The 20,977-nt window shown below is 44.1% G+C and overlaps 1 protein-coding gene across 1 annotated transcript in view; it reads right to left on the minus strand.

The window, feature by feature from the left end:
- Nucleotides 1–772: 772 nt before the first annotated feature.
- WTIP (WT1 interacting protein) overlaps nt 773–20,977 on the minus strand; it is an 86,607-nt gene continuing 66,402 nt past the window's right edge. Inside the window, exons 4-8 of the mRNA XM_066194946.1 lie at nt 13,139–13,201; nt 10,660–10,790; nt 9,514–9,565; nt 7,704–7,772; nt 773–4,919 (exon numbers count right to left, since the gene is read on the minus strand). Coding sequence (XP_066051043.1) covers nt 4,767–4,919; nt 7,704–7,772; nt 9,514–9,565; nt 10,660–10,790; nt 13,139–13,201 — 468 coding nt within the window. The 3' untranslated portion in view covers nt 773–4,766. The remainder of the gene's footprint in view (nt 4,920–7,703; nt 7,773–9,513; nt 9,566–10,659; nt 10,791–13,138; nt 13,202–20,977) is intronic.

The following is a 20,977-nucleotide window of genomic DNA, read 5'->3' on the forward strand; positions in this document are numbered from 1 at the left end:
AGTGTTTGATGTCTGCCAGTCACTGGAGGGAAGAACATTCAGCAGGAGAGCAGACTGCCCACCCTGATGGAAAGGAAGGAGGACACTGAATGAGGAAACAAGGAAGGATCTGGCTGTTGTCCTCTCTCCCCTGGCCAGCTGGAGAAAAGACACCAGTGCACATTCTGCCTGGCAGAAACAGCTGCTCCTGCAAGACCACGGGGTGAGGAAGGTCAGTGTGACCAAGCTCCCATCTGTGCCACGAAACTGGAGACAGGAAAGTGGCAAAAAGCTTCAGAAAGGCACAAGAGATAAACATGCATCTATTTGATCCTATCAGAGTTCTGGCCACAGTTTCTGGATTACTGTGAGTTAGCAAGAATATAGAGAAAATTCCCCAAACCAAGGTCCAAGTGCTTCAAGCTGTCTAAGTTCATAGCCCAGGCAAATACTTCTCTTGTAGAACACTCCAAAACATAATGAGAGTTTTGAAAAGGAAGTGTTCCTCAATACTGACTGTCTGACTTGTGAACTAGCCAGACTAGTTAAAGCTTAATTAAAAAGTGCCAGAGTGACTAAATTCTTCTAAGTGCAGCTGCAGAATGTTAGCTGTGGGCATATTTTAGACCTTAATTAGTAACACTTGCACTAGAGGATCAAAATCTTTCACAAATGCAGCTGCAATCAATTAATATCAGTTGGGCATTTCTGTAGGCAATACAAGGGTTCCTGAAAATTGCTTTAGTGCTCACCTAGATTAAATAAAGCACATACATGCAACAGACCACAAAACCAGAGATAACTACAAAATGTCTTTATTGAAAAAAGCAGATTATAGCATCTAAGGTTAAATGAAACTTCTGACTTTAATATTAAATAACTTAAGATGATAGCAAGTAGCTTCTTCTTTAGATAAATAAATCTACATTTCCCAATTATTTTCTTCAACAATCAAGGGAATCAAACACTGAAACACAAAACCACAAGTAATTCTAAAGACTAAAAGACAGAAGCACATTGAAAAGTTTTACAAGGATATATATATACAAAAATAGTTAACTAATGTATATTTTCAGCATGTAAACTAGTTACATGATATACAAACTGGGAATTCCTTTATTTCCTACAAAATAAAAATCAACGTTGGTCCAAGTTCTTGGAAGAAAACTATATTCTTTTAAAGAAAATGAAAATATTTCTCAAATGAAAACTTAATTTAAGTCAAATTATATACTCTAGTTACGGCATTAGTTACAGGATGAATCACAAACTTTTAAACTTTTCTTGAAACACAAGAAAGCAGCTTTTGTTTCCTTTAGAGCTTTGGTTTACTTTACTACTCTGGAATTTCTGGTCTTAAAGAGTTCCTCTAACCATGTTTTCCTTTTGAAGCTCCACCTTACAAAATATATACACACACGTGCACTCAAGTAAAAGGAAAAGGAAAGAAACCCAAACAAACCCTCTCTGTAAGCTCAATTCTCTGAGTGCATTCTTTTGTTTTCAAGTGAGTATTTTGGTCCTTTCTTTGGAACATGTCCTCCCGTGGAAGAGGGACCCTGCACCGCCCACAGCAGCCTGTGCTGGAGGGGCTTGGGAAGATTCCCTTCCTACATGGGAAGGTGCAGCCCTGATGCAAATGAGAACAGGTTGTTACTGATGTAACTTTATGGAAATATTCTGAGAGTACAGTAAAGGCTTCTTGAAGAACGATTGCACCATAAGATGAACTTAGGAAGTTTTCATCTGTGTTGAACTGATTTAACATAAGAATATTCCATAAGAAAATTGTTAAAACAAGATTTCTCATTTACATAACTCCCCAGGCAGGAGGTAAAATGTGCAGAAACTGTCACTAGCTCTAAAGAGTACAACACATCATTATTTTAGGTTTGATTTTATTTTTCTCTTTGATTTGAAAAAAAACCCAACCAAACCTGGCAAATCTCACTCAAGCCCCAGTTTTTATAGTAAATGCTGGAAAAGCGAAGCTGTATTTCGTAATACAGTAATGGAATGCATCTGTCTGTAGAAAATACTAGAACAACAACTGCTGCTTTCTGGTTTTAAACAAATTGCTTATTCTATATTGACATATTACCTTTCAGAATTTTTACCGTGATGATACTTAACAGATCAGAACTGCACAGAACTATAAGAGACTGAAAAATCAGCATGTGAAATGTAATTAAATATTATTCAGTTCTACAGGATGATTGTTTTGAAAAAAAAAAAAAAAACAAAAACCAAAAAACCTGAAGAAATGGTTGTAGTATGTACATGTTTGAAAGTGTGCTGGCCCTTGGAAAGTATGCTGGAAACTTAAACCTGCCCCTGATGGAGGCAAAGTGTTCAGGAAGGTGCTGGCAGAGGACTGGGCTGAATGCCAGAGTAAGTCACCTCCAGCTCTGTCCACTGTCAGTGTGAAGGTTTTGCTTCTCTACTGGCAGAGCAAAGCATTTTTCCAGTTCAGCAAGTAACTGTTATTTGTTCCCAGGAACAGACCCGAACCTATGTAACCTCTATGTATTTTAACGATCTTTTCTTAATCTGGGTCCCTTAATATATATTGTAAAGACATGCAAGTGAAAATGTCTCAAAGCTAAATGTGGTCCAAAGCACCTGCCTGCAATGGAAAAAGCATTCCATTGCAGCTGATGCTAAAAGTTTATCCTCAAGCGCTGTCACCTTCCATGTTTGTAATAACCTGAAGAATCGACCTAGTCATAGTTTAGGACATTTTTTCCCCTTTCTCCAACATTTGCTGGCACACGTTCTACTTCCTCCTGAGGCTGGGCTGCTGACTATGGACACAGAGGTAATGTCTGCAAATGCAGAAGTGCACATGCACTCCTGGCCTCTCATTTGCAGGCCAGGCCTCTTGGACCACGGTGCAAAAATGGGGCACTGATTGCACTGTAGTTCCTTCAAATCCTGGCACTCACATTAAACACGTTGATTATAAACTGATATATATTAACTACCAAATGACTTTGCCCAGAAGCCTTCAGTAGGACAGGTTAATCTAGACCCATGGAAGTCTGGCAGAAGTCCAGGAAGCATCCCTTTTGTTCCTTATTAACAGAAAAAAAAAATAGTTCTCAGGAATTTTTCTTGTTCCCCTGCCCCCCACCTTTCCCCATAAGGAAATTCCAGACTATCAAAAAGTTCTGTTAAGGGAGTTAATTATTCCACTTAGGAATTAGTGGCCATTGGATGCTCTTTGTGCTTTTCAAGAGCACCACAAATGGCTTTCAAAAAGTCAATGGAGCATAAGAAACTAAACTGCAATGGTGTTGCCAAATAAGTCATTCCATCAGTCTGCATGCTGAATTTAACATGGGATCATTTCCGAACGGATCGGGCAGAGTCTCAAGTGTTGAGAACTGGCATGGAAATGTCCCAATTTACACATGCCAAGAATCTGGTCTGGTATTTCTACTTCCTCTGGAGCTGAAGAATTTTATTTTATTGTTACTTTGAATACAGTTAAAGACAGCAATGATAAATTGCAGCTTCAGGAAGGCTGGGTCAATTCTCATGAGAATGCAAGGAATTTTTTTGACATACAGATGTGTGATTTGCATGTAAAACATCAGCACATGGTAGAAAACAAACCATAAAAAAAGATTCATCTAACTTCCTATATGGAAGACATATATTTCTCCCCAGAGGTCTGGGGGTACTGTAAAAGCTTATGCAAAACATGGAAGTGTGTACATTCTATGTACAGCTAATACTTTGTTGTAAACACCGATGTTTCATGGTCTGACTCTCTAAATTACTATTCCTGCCATACTGCACTTGGTTTTCCAGTGAAGACAATCACCATAATCAGTTCAAAAGTAATCTCAAAAAGAACACAAAGCTGAAAAGGTCATACCAAACCACTGTGCCTCTCTTTAATAATGTCTCAACATACAATCATGAAGCAGTTGGTAACAAATGAAGTCTTGGATAAAACAAACAGTATGAAGACAAGTGTACCTTTGCATAGAACCCTACTGAACAAAAAACCATGTTTTAAAGATGAATTCTTTAGTAAGTGCCAAATGGTCCAGTTGATAGGAATGCATTTTGAAGCCATGGCTACACAGCCAGCAATTACAGAGGGCTGCAACTGCTGACCCTGCACGTGCCAATCTTTTGGATACAATCCTCTGTACCGTGGGTTTTACATCAAATGCTTGCCATGTTTCTTGAACAAGCTAAATAATTAGTCTTTGGATGACTGTGGGACCCTGTAGGATGGAGAGCTGGCCTGACACTTCTTCACAGAACACCCTTCTTCAACCTCACTGGGAACTGCCCTGGCTAAAACACCTGCTTGCTGCCTATTCCCTACTTCTGGAATCTAAGTATTCTCTAAGACCAGAATTCAACAAAACTAGCTAAAATGCTAGCATTTATCTTATCATGCTTGCTGCAATATGATAAGGTGCTAACTTTTGGAAAGTAATTCTACACGCCTTACTTGGGTGAAAACTGCACTGAACGAAGTGAGTGGGGAGTGCAGAACAGCCCTTTGTACCATTTAGAAATGCTGCCATTTACAGTTACAGTTAAGTGGTGAATTATTTGTTCAAGTAGATGGTGTCTCAGTGAAAATGTCTAGATAAAAGAATGCATATGTACAAGATCAGAAAAGGACCCCTCACCTCTGATTCAAAAAATAAATAGCTGGTTTAGATGGTTATTACTGGAACCTCATCTTGAAAGGAACACAAAAGTAATTTTTAGCTTTTTGTCTTCTCTTTCAAACGGCTTATTGATCATGGAAATGTCTTTCAGAGTTCTGTGACGTGCATGGGGTAGCTTGGAGGTGGATGTGATGGCAGTTTGATATTAAGGCGCCGGATGTGACAGCTGTGGCAGAGCAAGTGGCCCTCTAGGGGGTAACAACGATGGCCTTCCTCATCATTGAGCTGCAAGCCACAGTCCTAGGAGAGAGACAGACATCCCAGATCAGTGAGTGACTCAGGCAGGCCCCTCACAGGCTGCTGCTTTGTCCTGCACAGCCCCCAGAGCTCCCTCCCTGCCTCCAAAGCTTCTGCAAGGTGCACCCTGACCATCTCACACTGACATGACTGAAATCCAACAGGAAGCCTGGAATAGTGCCCAGCCTTCTTTTCACCACTGTTTCCCATTCTGGGCTCTTCTCCATCTAATAAATGGCGATGCAAATCAAAAGCCTAAAAGCAGGCCAGGGGCTGACCCTGACAAATACAATCTGGAAGAGGCTCGAACAGATAAGGAGCTAATTGTGCAGCAAGGCAGTGAGCAAGATGTGGGGGAGCATAAGCAGAGAATGAGAGGGGAGGGGGAAAGGGGAGAGAGGTGACATATCTTACTTCTGGAGCAGGTCCACACTTTCTCTAATTTGGAATTCAAAGAACTTACTTCAGGGCCAGTGGTCCATCTTTAGTGGAAATGCTGGTACCTCTGGGACTGACACAGACAGAGATAAACAGGAAAGCAACTAACATTGATCCTGCCTGCTGACTCTTAGGTACACTGCAATAGAGACCATCCTGATTTCCAGCTGCCATCACTGTAATTCCGAGGGCATTTGGAAACAATTGAAGTTTCGTGCTCAGATTTAATGTTTCAAGTATGTTAAATACTTAGAAATTATAACTGTGATCAGTTATGAGAAACCAGAGATTCTGAGTATATATCTGTGCACTTAATAGAAAGAAAAAAAAAAAAAGGGAACAAACTGGGCACATAGGTGGCTGTAGTACTGCAAACAAATGCAAAGCTTTTAACTGAGCACGAAGTATAAGTTTTCAGCTTTCACAGCTCAAGTCTAAATCCTCAAATTTTGCAATACTGAAAAAAGACTGAAAATGGGTTTTAAAGTAAGTTTTACAACTGGAGTATTAGTTTAGAGATATCTTAAAGTATCTGCCAAGGTAATTTTCTGTGTGTGGCAACATATTATATAATGATTTTATAGCAATTTATACAAGATTTAAAATTACAATTTACCAATTTCAGATGCCCTACAGATGTGCCAAATGTTCGTATCTTTTTCCCTCTCCAAAACTGAATTCCCTTTCTGCAAGGCGAAAGCCTGCCTTGCCAGTGGATTCCAGTTTCAGAACGGGGCTCCAGTGATCTGCAGAAGGGCTTGAACTCCTTCACAGAAGCCAAGTGGTTGCACATGAAAGAGACGACACAGAAAAGCTGCAAAGTTTTCAACCTGACGCCAACTGTGCATGGCCACCAGGTGAGGATGACATCAACAGCAGATGAGAAGTGGCTGCCTAAGTCATGGCAGCCTTTGATAAAGTCTTCACACGGGTCCCTCAAAATACTGGCACTCACTTTTCCAGCAGCATTTGGGGACAGCATTGTACAGAGAGCCTGATTTGAACGCATCAGGCAGTAACCCACCCCTGCTGACACATGGCAAACTCCTGATTTCTGTACATAAATGCACTCTGCCTTTCTGGGCAGATGTGGAGGCAGCTTGATTTGCCTCAAATGAGAAGGAGAATGGGGAAATGAATAATGAAACAGAACGGAAAATAAACCCCCAGTGGGACATTCCAGCATAAAGTCAATAGCCTGAGAGCAGGGGAAGGAGCTGTCATCTTAGGTGAAGCCTGCACAAAGCAGTAGTTGGGGGAAGGAGGAGGGAAGTTCAGCTCTCCAAAAATACTGCGATTTCCTGTGCCAATTTCTCTTGAAAAATTAATAGAAATGGATGGAGTATCAGGTGTCTGTTGAAAGGAGATAGCTGAGTGAATGGGGCCTTCCTTACATTTAGGTACACAGCATTTCAGGATGCCTTGAATTTTGTTATTTTCTTTCTCAGTCAGAAGATTCTTTGTATAACTGTTGTGCAACAGTGCAGAAAGGCAGCACTGCTGTACTGTTGCCCCTGATGCTAACAGGTAAGCTGTGTGGATATTTGTGTGCCATGTCAGAGTGCCAAACCTACAGCAAAAGGGAAGTTTTTGGTTGATCCCAGCTTAGTGAGTCTGCTTCCCTTCTCATGTTCCTGGATGCAGGACTAAGGATGAATTCAGGTCTCCTCTCTGAAACAAGAGCACTAATTCCACAACTTGATCTGTGGCAATAAATGTTTCAATGTTCTGCACAATAAGAAACTACTCCCCAAAAAGTGACAGAAAGTCAATGGTATCCTTGTCAATTTCCTGGTAAAGAATCAAAATTCATTCAGCATGGAAAAACCAGATCCCCTAGAAAGGCCTTCCAGTGAGACTCCTTCCCTGCACAGCCAATGTAAATTCAGTTCTCCTCAGATCAGAGCCCTACAGACTGCACTAGAGATGAGGAAAAAGAGACCTGGCACCTATTCTTCGCTCACTCCCCATCCAAAGGTATTGAGAAAATTCCACCCAACAAACCAAGCCCAGCTTTGAAGTTAATATATCGGGACAAAAACCCTCCATACTAATTTGGAACTGGTGATGGCAGTACCACTTCCAGCCCAGACAGCATTCACCGCTTTGTCTTCCTCCAGGAGCTGTGGGGCAGAGCCCTACCTGCCCAGGTGTGCAAGAGCCAGCAAGAGCAGCCCATGGGGTGAGTCAGGGTCCCCCTGAGGCAGAGCAGGTCCCCCAAAGCAGATCAACTCCCCCAGAGGCAGAGCAGCTCCCCCCAAATCAGATCAACTCCCCCAGAGGCAGAGCAGCTCCCCCCAAAGCAGAGCAGCTCCCCTGAAGCAGAGCCCTGCACAGCCCGGGGCTCACCTCGCAGTGGTAGCACTCCACGTGGTAGTCCTTGTCCATGGACACCACACGGATGGTCTCTTCGGAGCCCTGCGGGGAGCAGAGAGGAAGTGACAGTGGTGTCTAAGAAGCATTTTTTTCAGTCTTCACGCAGTGCCCAGCTTGTTGCCTTGGAGAGCTGTTTCCCTGGGGAATCCCCTCTTCCCCCCTGCAGCAGAGCTCTGTGAGCACTGAAGGCCTTGACCCTGGGACATGGCACTGCACCACTCCTTAGCTGTGCAGCAGCAGTCTCGGTGTCTGGCACATCTAAGCTGCAGAGGTCATTTGGGAAGTATAGACAAAACCTCATTCTCAAGGGACAAATCAGTCCTGAAATCAAGTAATCTTCCAAGGGCACCCAGGATCTGAACAAACTACCAGTGAAAAACCTGCTCATTGGGTAACTTTTCCTTGTATACATCCTGCTCTGATTTCCAGGATTTGTGTTCCTCTCAAACCATCTGCTGCACAGCTCTTTTGCACATGCACATGTCACTGTGTGTCCCCACAGGGACTGACACACCAGTCTGGCAGGTAATTACGTGCACAGGCCAAACCTCAGCGTCAGGGTGGGTATAGCAGGGTTGTGCAATTCCTGCCTGAGCCCCAGGCCCTGCAGAGCAGCCCATACCCTTCTAGTAACCTCACAGGCTCTCTTCCTGATCCACTCTGAAGACAGTGCTCATTAAATTGGTTGCCTTGCATTGTTTCCAGTTGCAGGTGTGGTTAGAGCACCAGGTATGACGTGGACTATGTCTGAGAGAAGCTGTGGGCAAGTTAGCACCTGCACTGCTAGACTTGAACGAGCCTCAGAAATCTCCCTGGGAAAGAATATGGAGTGTGTCCTGCTAGTCAGCAGGTGAGTCAGCACTCTGGCTGCCTTTTATTTTTCTTTCTTTCTTGAAAAGAAAAAAGAGTTATTTTTTTAAGACCCAAATTCAGTGCCATTTACATAGAGGTTTTCTCCTCACAACCCAGCAGGACAAGCAGTTCTGGTTCAGCCTTTATAGGGTTTTTTGGTTATGTAAGACTTGGCTAATTAACAGAAATACTAATGACAAATCGGAGTAATGTGCAGAGTGATGGAGGTGGGCATGTGAGAGGCTCTAGTGTCAGGCTTTACTGGGGCACAGCAGCTTACAGGAAGGAAGCTCTGGCTCTGTGAAAACACGACCCGAGGGAGCAGGGAGATGCTGAGGCCCTTGTTTACAACGAGCTGGTCAGTGACCTCAGCAAAGGCTGAGTCAAAGCAAAAGGGGGTCCTGCACCCACCAGAGCATGAGGGAGCCCCACTCTGGGCTAATTGTGCCAACAACACTGTCAGCACAGGCTGAGCTTGCAAGCAGGTTTCACTTGGTTCCACTTTTTTGTTGCGTTTTCAACCCCTTTAGGAACTTTCATTCCATTGCCACCTCCGGACAACAGACTGTGTGGCCTTCTCACAGGGTCAGAGTAACCATCACATGACTTTTCAAGGGCTTTACTCCCCGAGTTGTTCTTGGAGCCCCAGTCAGTGTTTTCAGTAAAATGAGGTTTCTAACAGATTAATGAAGATATGGAAAGCAGCCTACTTAAAAGTAGGCCTACATAAAGTACTATGCTGTAGAAGCAGAATGACTATTACAACCTCTGGGAATGTTTGGGAGTGACTTTACTGCTGAACTGTGTTTAATTTAGTATCTAACATAGTACAGATTCTGGGAGAGGAAGGAAAAGCCTTTGGTGTGTTTTCAGAAAGTGCCCATATGCCAACAGGTGTTTTCCTTCGGAATCAGTGCACGTTAACACCTACCTGTGCTGGGAGGATCGGCTGGTTACAGGAAGCACATTTTGGTGCAAAAACCCTATGGTGCAAGAAGAAAGTGTTCCAATCACATTTAAAGTGTCTTCAAAAAGTAGAACCAAGAGAGCCATTCTAATCATGCCTTGTTTTTAGTAAAATGGAGATCCACGGGATTTGAAATGCCTCTAATTGTTTGATGATATTCAATGAAAAGGAGATTTGGGAAAGGCTGGTCTACCCCAATGTTATTGTTTAGGTCTTCCCAACCTTGAGGCATAGTGAATCCACCCCTCATCCTGTATATGCCATTTTTCTTTCCTTTGTTTATAAAGCCATTCAAATTCTTCCAGAGCCTTGATGCTTGACTTCAAAGCAGCTCCTGACTTAGGGACTGTCACTCTCTGACATCAGAAAGACATAACCATGCTGAACAGGAGAGGGGCTGATCGTGGCCAAAATCTACCAGCGAAATACACAAATGGGCTTATGGTCCATGGCTGCATTTTATGACAGTCACTGGACCAACCAACCCCGTTGGTGCCAATCTGCGTCCTTGTAACACAGTCAGATTGGCACCAACGGGGTTGAATTCAGTGTGATTTACTCCTGCTCCATAAATGACTTATTGGGTAACTGGAGCGAAGAGCAGGATCCCGTTGCCTTTGAGCACAATCAGGAAGGAGTCCAAAAGCAATCTCTTAAACCTCTACCTTTTGTCAGGTAAGGCTCAAATTGTTCTAACACTAACTGTTAATTACATGTCTTCTGTCTCAGTTAACAAAACTTACACCTGTGTCAAGCACTGCCCCAACTTCTGCTCTTGAAACAGCCAGCAGAACCTACCAGCACTTGCAGAAGTGGCCTGATATAATTAGTGTTGGTAGTCCTGAAAGAAGTAGAGGAACAGCCCCCAAGGAACGCATCCTCTGACACAATTCCATCTTCAGCCCCACTTGGCCGCTGTGTGCCATACTGGGGCTACAACAAACTACTTAACAGGCCTTAAAATACTTCACAAATGCAACACATCAAAGAAGCAGCTGAGGGACATCTGAGCAAAAACAAATGACCTTTTTATCATCACAAGGCTTATAACTACATCAATGATTTAGCTACTGTGATTTTTCTGAGCATGCAGTGGATTTGTGTACTCACGTATGGTAGTCTTTGACACAGTAAATATTGTTTTCCACATCTACAGTGAAGGGGACTCCATCCAAACACTCGTTACACACCACACAGCGGAAGCAGCCAGGATGGTAGGACTTTCCAAGGGCCTGTAAGATCTTATGAGGCAAACAACAAAATAAGTGGATGCATGATTACATGTGATATTCTCTCCCCATAAATCACTGTGTCTGTCTCATTCTTAATAATGACAGTGAGGAAAGCACTTCAGGATGAAATTACCACTCTGCAGATCTGTCAGCAAGGGGCCTCTTAAAACAATCAACTTGATCATTTTAGCGGGTTTCAATATGCCCCCAATGAAGAGCAAGAACTGGAAGTCTGGCTAAGCTCATCAGCTTTAGCTCTGCAGGGCCAGTACTGCCAATGGAAATTAAAAATGGCTTCACAGAACACTCCTGGGGAAATCCCAAATACAAGTTACTGGGATACAGAGTTATTTTACCAAACTTAAAGGCTGTGACAGACAGAATCCAAACTGGTCATTATTCAAAAGGTTAAATAACAAAACAAGCAAATAAAGAGGTGCCTCTTTCTTAACTAAGGATCCTCATCCCTCAGAGCTACTGACTGGTTATTACTCAGTCATAGGAGTCCATCAGTTTCTCATAAAACTCCATCACTACCGATGTGTTTGGATACTGATCCATGCACCTGCCCAGGCTTTTCCCATGCTGACCCTCCCTACTGCATTTTAAAGGTTTCAAGGTGCAAAGGTTTCTGGTGCAGCCTTGGCTGCACTACTACAGAACAGATCCCCACTGCTGACTCAGTGTGGAACTGGGACATTGAGGAGGATGCTGCAAGCCCATGAACAAGCCCCTGGGAAGAGCGAGACAGTTATCACTTTCAGGCAGCTCTCAACAGGTTATAGGACCAATTCCATACATTTGGGGTGTAAGAAGTATCTTTGGAAGGTAATTTCAAAATCTCAGCTGCTAGCACAGTGCTCAGCTCAGAGCTGCTGGGAAGCTTGAGATGAAAAATCTCCACAGACTAAGCTCTGATGGCCCCATAAGTGATTCTATGAATAAAGATCCGAGAGGAAAGAAGTACAGGAAAAAAAAGGCCAATTTAATTTAACCCGTTTCCCCCCTGTCTGATGAAGCCCTGCAGTTCAGTGAGTGGTATCAGACTCTGTGTGACTGGTAAGGCTCTTCTGAGCCAGGGCCAGCTGCTCCCTGTGCTGGGGTTGGTGCTGCTGCAGGAGTGCGTTGTGGTGTCAGCCTGGCACAGCTGTGCAGCCACAGGCCCTGAGCACAGGGCAGCTCCTCACCCAGCCCTGCACAGCTCCTGCACAGCCCCAGCTCTGCCCCAGGCCAGCACACGGCAGGGCCGGGCTGTGCTCCCAGGCAGGAACCCGCTGGAATTAGCCAAGTAGGAGTGCTGAATTCCTGGAGCTCCCAGAGCTGTTTCCTTTTGTCAGAGCACACTTGCTGATGGGAGAGAGGCAGACAAGCACCTGCCAAGCTTCCAGCTACTGAGCTCCACCAGCGAGATATTATGGATTCTTGCCTGGGATTCTGCAATTAAGGGCCAGCTCAAAGCATGCAAGCCAGGATACCCCTCCCCCTCCCAGCATGACACAACACCAGAAATTTGCTCTTGGGCTAAAACGAACAATATCCTTGTCCAACCAGTGGTGCCAGGATATGAGCCAGAATCCTCATTAGTGAAGTCTCTGTTCCAGCTCCAACTGAACCTCCGTGTGTGCTACACAACAGCCACTTCTCCTAGGCACACTGAGGTTCATGCACACTTTAAAGCAAGAGGAAAATAGATACACTACAGGATCTGCCCTTCTTCGTTGTGCAAACCACTTCGTTTTGTTTGGGAATTCCTGCTTAGGAAGAGCACACAAAACTCTTCCTGCTTTAACCGACTGAAACGATGCCAGTAGTATCTGGCCAACCCAAAGCCCTTTGATTTTTTTTTTATTACAAAAGTAACTCTGACTGCTGGCTCCCTACAAATCCCAGCGGCAACAATGCATTTTAAATGATGTGGAGCAAGCAACAGAGGGTAAACAAAGGAAGTCATAGAGCAGGTGACAAACCTCAGGACTACTGATAACGTCCCTTTCTGCTCTATCCCAGACTTCACCCACCTGACTGAGCTCTTGTCTTACAGAGCACACCCACTGTGTTCCTTTACCATATTCTCATACCAAGTTGTGCCGCACTTGCCCCCTTTAGTACTAAAATTCTATTTTATTTTAACTCACAAATGGCAGAATAATAGCCTTCCACATTCTTAGGTAGCAAAGAACCCCAACTTTCTGTAGTTAACAGTAGTAATAGAGCATGAAGGTATTTTTATTTAATGCCTCAGTTTCAAAAACTATATTGACAGCAGTGAAGACATAATACCAGCCTGGGTAGGGAAAAGCAGATGTCTCACAGTGCCCATCCGAAGTTACCCATCATCAGGAGTTTAGGTCTCTTACCATTTCCATTATGAGGTGTCCACAAACAAAGCACTTGTCTGCTGTTTGCTGAAAACCTGAATACTGTTAAAACGACAGAAAAGAAAGGATCATTAGTAGGCAACTCCTCTAGCCATAGAAACACCTTTTAGGTGAAGGATGTGCTATTTTCCAGCCTGCGCTGTGTATGACACAGGTTTGGGAGACCGACTCTGAAGCCTTCAACTCAGTTCTTGCAGCGTGTTCAGATACCAGCTTGGCCTTCTGATCCACTGCAGTATTTCCACTGAGATTCCCAAAATAACAGTATTATTGAAAGTTTGATTTTTTTTTTTTTTATTTTTAAAGTCTAAATGGAAAGTTTGTGTTTGATGTGTGGAAATTAGCTGGAATTTACTCTTTTGGTGGTTGGTTTAAATAACATAGCACCCACCTCCCAAATCCCACTCAAATTAGCGACCTCAGACTTTGGGCCTACATTTCACTCTGCTATTTGCAAGCTAGAAGAATGACGACAGGCCCAAGAAGGATGTAGCTGCCTTGTGGATACCACAGCAGTGCACTCACAGAAGCTTGGGCAGAACAGTGTGGGCAGCAGTAGGGTACAAAGGTGGCCCAATGCCCAGCTGCCAGCCCGTGCTGCAGTGCCAAGGGCACGGCTGTGGGGAGATGTAAAGCTCTGTGTTCCCTGCCTGAGTGGTCCTGACCTTAACCTTGTGTTGCTGTCCCCAAAGCAGATCCTGTTTCAGATGCCAAGGCCTGCTTTTAGCCCTTTATTTAGAGGTATAGAAAAACCAACCAGGTTACCAGACTGACCTACCAAACCACAGCCTGCAAACAAGAGACATCTTCCTGAGGAGCTCCAGCCATGTCCATTTGAAACTGGTGTTTGCAGGGGCTGAGCTTTCCCCTCACCCTCTGCAGCCCATCTCAGCTGAGGGCTGTGTGTGCACCATCCTGCCAGGGGAAGGGGTGCCCACCTACCTGGGGGCATTGACAGCGATGCTCTTCTAGCAGAGCTCACCTGGAACGTGCTTTAGTTCCACAACATAAAAGATGAGGAAGGGGAAGATGAACGCAAACCAGAGTCTTCTCCCAGAGCACAGGTTAATTGGCTCAGGCATCTAATGCATCCTCTGAGCCCCAGAGTGTGTATCTCACTCCATTCCCCCTGGTTTAGTGGGGATTAACCGTCCCCTCACGTCAAAAGCCTGTGGTTCCCTGCCTGGAGCTGCCATATGTTTTCCTTTTTACTGAAGTGAGGGGATTACATGTTATGTTGAATCAATAGGTTGGAGACAAAATTATTGTTGCTATGCAACAAAGTGATTATGAAGGAAAAGGTCTCGTAGACACTTTGATGGGCCCATAAGTCAGTAAATGATATAGCAGCTATCACAGCCCAAAACTTACTGTGCCCTAAGAAACACAGCTCACGCAGCCTTAGGAATCTTTAAAACTTCCCTAGAAGGGATCAGGGTGTTGAGAAACAAATACAGAGGTGGGCAGTCCTAGCTGGCTATTTCTACAACATACTACTTTTACTTGCTATTTCATCCTTCTTACTGATGCAGAAAAAAGATCTCACTGCTTGGGATGTTTCTTGGCTGCCCCGCGGCTGAGTAACCCTCTGGCTAGACTGCTTCCTAGGGCTGGGAACTCCAGGCTTACTGGAAACAGGTGGGCAGGTCCTGGTGACACAGACAGCGGAGGATTAACAGCAGCACAAACCCAGCTAATTCTAAAATCCTGCTGGAATGAATTTACCAGTACCATCTGGCTGTCATTTGACAAGGAATGCAAAGGAGCATTCACCCAGCTATTGATTAAGAGGGGACATTATTCCCCAGGAAGAGAATGGCATAGTGGTCAGATTAATGGCATTTATTGCTAACTAGATTGTCATAAATTATACTGTTTGTCAGAAAGAAAGGCTTTGCTGACACAAAATCACTCTTTATATAACTAACCCTATTAAATTAAAACCATGATTTGTTTCTAACAAGAGAATTGTTATTAGTCAAACACATCCAGAACTGGATTACTGCCTTAAGAAGACTGCAAAATGGCAGTAAGTCTAACAGCAGTGACAAAGTATTTCACAGGCTCAGGGAGCTGTCCTTTACCACTACACTCTTCTCTCTCCTGGTCACAGGGTCAATCCCAGACAGACTGAAGGCCTGGTTCAGTGAGATCAGGCTTTTGGAGCCAGGTCTGTTTGTGTTTTAAATCTGTCTGGACTGAAAAAGTGTGACAGCCTCAGAGCCCAGCAGCACAGTTCTGTACAGGATGGGAATACTGCTGCTAAAAGCAAGAAATGACTTTCTCAACATTTCTGAGCTTACTGTAAACTGCTTCTTTGCACTGTCTGATCCTAATTTGGAGTGTTCAAACAGGACTACTGTACTAAGCTTTGAATTTTAGAAGCAGAATTTGAAAGTCTTAAAATACTAATTAAAATTGTCAACGTCTGTCTTTGAAGCACTCGATTATTAACAACCTTCACAGATCTTGTGTGTGCAATGGGAGAGGAGTTGTGACTTGCTCCAGACTGCAGACAAGGCAGAGCAGCCTCTTTATTGTCTCTCAGCACACCAAGAGCCCCACAGGGTGGGCTCCCAGTAAGGCCGGGAAGGAGAAAAACTGGGAGAAAAGCTCCCCCAGAGCTTGTGAGCAGGTAACTGAGAGAGGAGAAGGTTTCGCTGCACAGACTGCGAGCCTTTCTTATTACTGACGGAGTCGGAGGCGTAAAAAGAGCTTTTGAGCACACCAGCCCCATTCCCAATCTGGAGCCATGAAAGGCTGAGGTGAAGCTGTGAAGTGACACAGGCTGAGAGGCAAAACCCTCGTGGAGAAGCCAAACCTTGGCTCTGGTTCCTGATCCCATGGTATTCATAGGCACAGTTTCATTCAGGATCTAGGCAGTGTGGGGCTCAGTTCTAGCCTTACTCTGTAAGGGTTCCCTCTGTGCCAGGTTCTTTCAGAAAGTGTTTTGTTGGCAGAGCAGTAAAGTGATGTAAATACAGACTTATCTCAGTCTGGATGGGAACAGTCAGAAGTCTATGGACACTCTGTATCCACAACAAATGGGAAGCCTAATTTTGAACTCTCCCTAATATTCATTCCAGATATTCCTTAAGCATATATATATAAAAACGGAGAGAAGTTGTTATTAAAAGACCAGCTCTGAAATTCAAAGTTGAAAATGAAGTGTTACCCTTTACTCTCCCCTCTGTGACTCAGGAGTACACTGCTGGATACACCAGGATGCAAAGAAAACAAAGTGCAAGTTGAAGAGCTGGCATATTATTTTTCCTGATTTCGTAGTCTAGTCTCAACTGTTTTCTCCCTTATTTACCTTGTCCTTGTCTTCTCTACCAGGATAGTAAAATCTCATTTTATATGCACAGATCAAGATTTTGTAATTCAGCTCCTCAATGATACGTATATAAAAAAAGATTCTGGGAAACTAAATAAACCTTGAGAAATATGTTAATTATGTTAGAACAGAAGAGTAAAAATAAGGTGGAAGACTTGGCTGGCTGAACTTTTCTTTTGTTTGCTGTCCAATATACTTTGATTATCAAACAGGAAAAAAAAGAGAGAAAAAAGAAATCTCTAATGATCCTGTCCAAGAGTCTTTGTTTCAATGTAAGAGGAACACAAGACCTGTTCTGTCCTGAATATTTAGGCCTGTTGGTATCCTCCTGTGATAATCTTGGGATTTATAACTCTTCTGTCTAATATGCAATGTATCTAAAAGAAATTAACAACGAATTTTGAGCATATAATGAACAATTATGCATGGAGGATAATCCCACCAAGGACTATGAGAAGCAATTTCTCCTGCCTGTTCTCAGTCCTGTAGCAAATCTTGGTTGTCTTACCAGGGTCTTTTAAAGTTTGACGTTCCCATCATGATTTTCAAAACAAAAACATTCAGAAAATGGTGTGTCTGAAAAAGGTTTCAGGACCCAAACTTTCTACCTTAGGCAATGTCAGGCCTTTGAAAAGACATGTCACTGCTCCTCCCTCACATGCCTGACCGTGCCCAAGGAGGGGCTGCTGCTCTTCCCTGCTGTTGTGCACTCAACAAAACAAAACCTTCCTCCTGGAAACAGACCCTGGAATCTCATTCAGGCCCATTTGCTTCTTTGATGAGGATGTTCAAAACCTGCTGAAGGTTTGTGCAAGCAGAGCCAGTGGGTTACATTTCAGTGGGTGTGGCAGCTGCTGCCCCGGTAATGGTACGGAGCTGTAAAATCTCCAATTCACTGCTGCTGCAGCACTGCGGTCACCCAACGTGGCTGCTCAGCCTGGGCTTGAGATTCCTGCTCTTTTACGCTTTAAGAGCTTCTGAGCAGGATGATAAGGAGTTTTTGCCAAAATGCTTCAGGCATTTAATTCCGAAAACTAATTTCTGAATTGGGTGCTATGCTAATAATGTATTCCAACCCCAGGCTGCCTGTAATCCCTCACAGCCTCTCTGCTCCTTGGTTTCCCATTAGCAGAGCATCTGTCTTCTCACTGCTGCATTGTTTGCTCTCTGCATGGGACCCTTACTACATGGGACACAACAATGTAAGAAATTCATGGGATCGCGTTAAGAGAGGGAGCAAATATCAAATTTGGTTTCATGCAGATGGGGTTTTGTTGTTGTTTTTCACACACATATTTAAATGCAGCCATTAAAATGAACCGGACAAAATGGGGCCTTCTCAGGCTCAAAGATAAAGGAGCCTCGTGGCAGGTGACAGATTAACTAAAGGAAAATAGTCCAGAACTTTACTCTTCATCCTGCTGAAACCCTTTCATATATCCTGTTGCTTCACTCTGTCTTGCTGTCTGTGAGGAAACACTACACAGCAGTTTGCCTTCTTGCTTCTGTCTTTCCACTTTGTTATGTTTAAAGGACAAGGACAGGGCAAGGAGGGACTCCACGCTCTGCACAGAGCTAGCAGGTGGTCTGGCCATGCACAAAATTCAGGAATTCAGCTGATCCTGAACTCTGCCTCTGCCCGTCAGGCATTTTACAGCCCCTGAGAAGAAACCAGCCATTTACATCCTACAGTACCTACAGAGACCCTGGGTGAGCACTCACCACGGCTGCTTGCTGTGTGATTAATTAGGAGCCATTAATGAGTTTCTTACCTGGATCTTCCTTAAACAAACTCCTGTGGGAGCTTCACAGTGACAGTGATCAAGAAAAAAGGCTGAATCAACAGCTTTAACTCTGCATCACATTACAGAGCCCAACGTTTACTGACTTGATTCACACTGTAAAGCACTTCACACTGCACAGGGCTATACTCTGCTGCAGGTTGTTTACTGTCACTGCTACCATCTACTGCACGCACTGAAAGAAACTGTTTACACTAGAACCTATCTTCCTGGAAAGGAATTATCTGGGTTTTATTCAAAACAGTTGTTGAGAGATTTCAATTCAGAACATAACAGCAGCTAATACTAATGTTTATTACCAAAGTGGAAACAAGCCACTTTCTCACATGGGTCTTTTTCTAACCCTCCCATAGAAAAAATTAATGCTGTCTGCTTACAAGTGTTTGGCAGGAGTTGAGACATAATTTAAAAAGAGCCCTAGTTCTTTTAAGTGTGCTTCAGTTAGTGTAATTTACTTTGCAATGTAATATTAAGAAAAATGGATAGTCTGACTATTTGGATCACCATCTCAAGAGGAAACAGGAGTGATTATCTGGCATCAAACCAACTGGACTTTTTAACAGGCTCTTCCAACATTCCACCAGCAAATGTAATGTAAGGGATAGTTACAAAAGGTAGTCAGTAGTGATACATCTTAGAAAAAACGTGTTTTTGCCTTTCCTTGTCTTCTTTACCATAGCCCAGAGAGTGATTCCTGCGACTGATTTAACAACCTGCAATCCAGTTCAGGAAATGCTGAGCGCCCTTAGTGAACAGAGACCTTACTTACACACTGAAATTTAATTGCATTTTGTTTATCTGCATTCTCACCTGGGCCTAGGTACCGCCTGTGTATTGCTCTTTTATAAACCTGAGATGTCTCAGGACTCCAGCTGCTTTCCTCTCGTGGCCCCAGTGCTGCCCAGTGAGCCCTGTGGTGTGTCCTGCACGTGGTGCTCACAGCCTTCACCCTCAGCTTCTCCTGTTATTTATGGGCCCCAGCTTTAAAACTTTGTCGTTTGGGGTGAATCCCTGGGAGAAAACCCAGATGCCCCCCTGAAGACAATGGGAATTCTGCCACCAGCTTCAATGGACTTGTAACTTCTTGATCCAGGATACAGCACTCTGGAATTGTGTTGCAGTAAGAGGCAGACCCAAACTCTCAGCTCCACACACTCTTCATGCTGATTCACATCCAAGTCCAAAGTGCAGAGGCAGACCAATATCTGACCAGTATCTCTAGATAGTATGAAACTTCAATTTTAAGCCCATCTGTAGGTTTGACCCGATGCTGCAATTCAGAATACTCCATTTAATCATTACTGTCAAATTCATTTATAAAATAAACCCAGGACCACTGGTATACTAGAAACTAAGGGAAAACTAAGGAAGGAAAGTTTTCAAATTTTTTTGGCAGGGAGGGGCTGGAGCAAGACATACACAAGCAACAACATGAGAGCACTCCCTCATGCCCTGATTAGGAACGTGCTACAAACTCTTTGTTTGCAGTGACTGTATCTGGGAGCACAGCAACGCTTGGCATCCACCATGCCTCTGGAACCTTCTGTCCCAACCTAGAGCAACCAGCACCTTGAAGGCACTCACTTATGCTTCTGTACATCAGGAATATTGCAGCAAATCCCTTTCTAAGCTTTGATTCCATCATTCTTTAAACATACCAATAAACTCCCATGTCTGTCTGTTCTCTGACTGGAGTATGACTTCCAGTAACAAGTCTCCTACACACAACATCCTCCCAGTTATCTAGAACTCCATGTGCTCTGTGATTCCCATTAGATAGGAAATGGACACAAGCTGCAACTTCCATCATTCACCTTTTCAACTGAGTCTGTTTTTTTCTAAGAGTCTCACTTAGCAGAAATGGGCTCTCTGACTAATGCACCAGTCCCAGGGCTCCCTCCCAAGGGGGTCTTCCAAACATTTATAGTCACTGAGATGGAAAATCAAACCTCTGACTCCAGCTGACACCAGCTTCCATTACACTAAATAAAAACTATCTTCTGAGGGCCCCAGCAAGTGGGAGAGGCCATTTCCCACACTGCCAGGCTTGGAAAACAGCATGTGCGCAAACGGAGAAGAAAAGCCTCATTAGTATTAATATTTACATTGCAGCCATGCCCAGGGGCCCTGGCTGGGGTAAGGGTAAGGGTCTTGCTGTGTTTGGTGCTACAGGAGATGAAGGTGCAAGCCCTGCTCTGATGAGCTGCCCTTCACTCAGCTACTTAGGAAGGGACATCCTGTCCCTTCCCCCATGAAAGGCTGAGCATTTCCATTTCCCACCTGCCTCCTGGTCTTGCACACCCTGATACTTCTGCATTTCTGAAATCCCTGTGACTTTTCCGGCTGTGGATATAAGACAAGGCCCTCTATGTCCCCTGGAGCCAACCTCTGCACTGCAGTGACCAGCAAAGAGAAGTGTCCTGGGAGGGGACCAGTGGCTGGTGTAGGGGAGAAAGGGAATCCAGAACCCCACCAGACTGGATGGAGAGGAGAAGGAAGGCTGGAGAGAGACTGCAGGGCTGCAAGGGGCTCTGCTGGGGCTGTGGGCTGTTTGCCCTCCCCTGCCACAGCCCCCTCTGGCTGGGCACCCTCCTGGGGTGGGCACCCAAAGGCTCCCGCAGGTTTGCAGTGCACAGTCTCTTCATGGTTCCCATGCACAAAATCGAGTTTTTAGAGCCT

This window comes from Chamaea fasciata, unplaced genomic scaffold (genome assembly GCF_029207755.1).
Source record: "Chamaea fasciata isolate MVZ Bird 193981 ecotype frontalis unplaced genomic scaffold, bChaFas1.0.hap1 SCAF_12, whole genome shotgun sequence".
In the NCBI taxonomy this organism is placed as follows: Eukaryota; Metazoa; Chordata; class Aves; order Passeriformes; family Sylviidae; genus Chamaea; species Chamaea fasciata.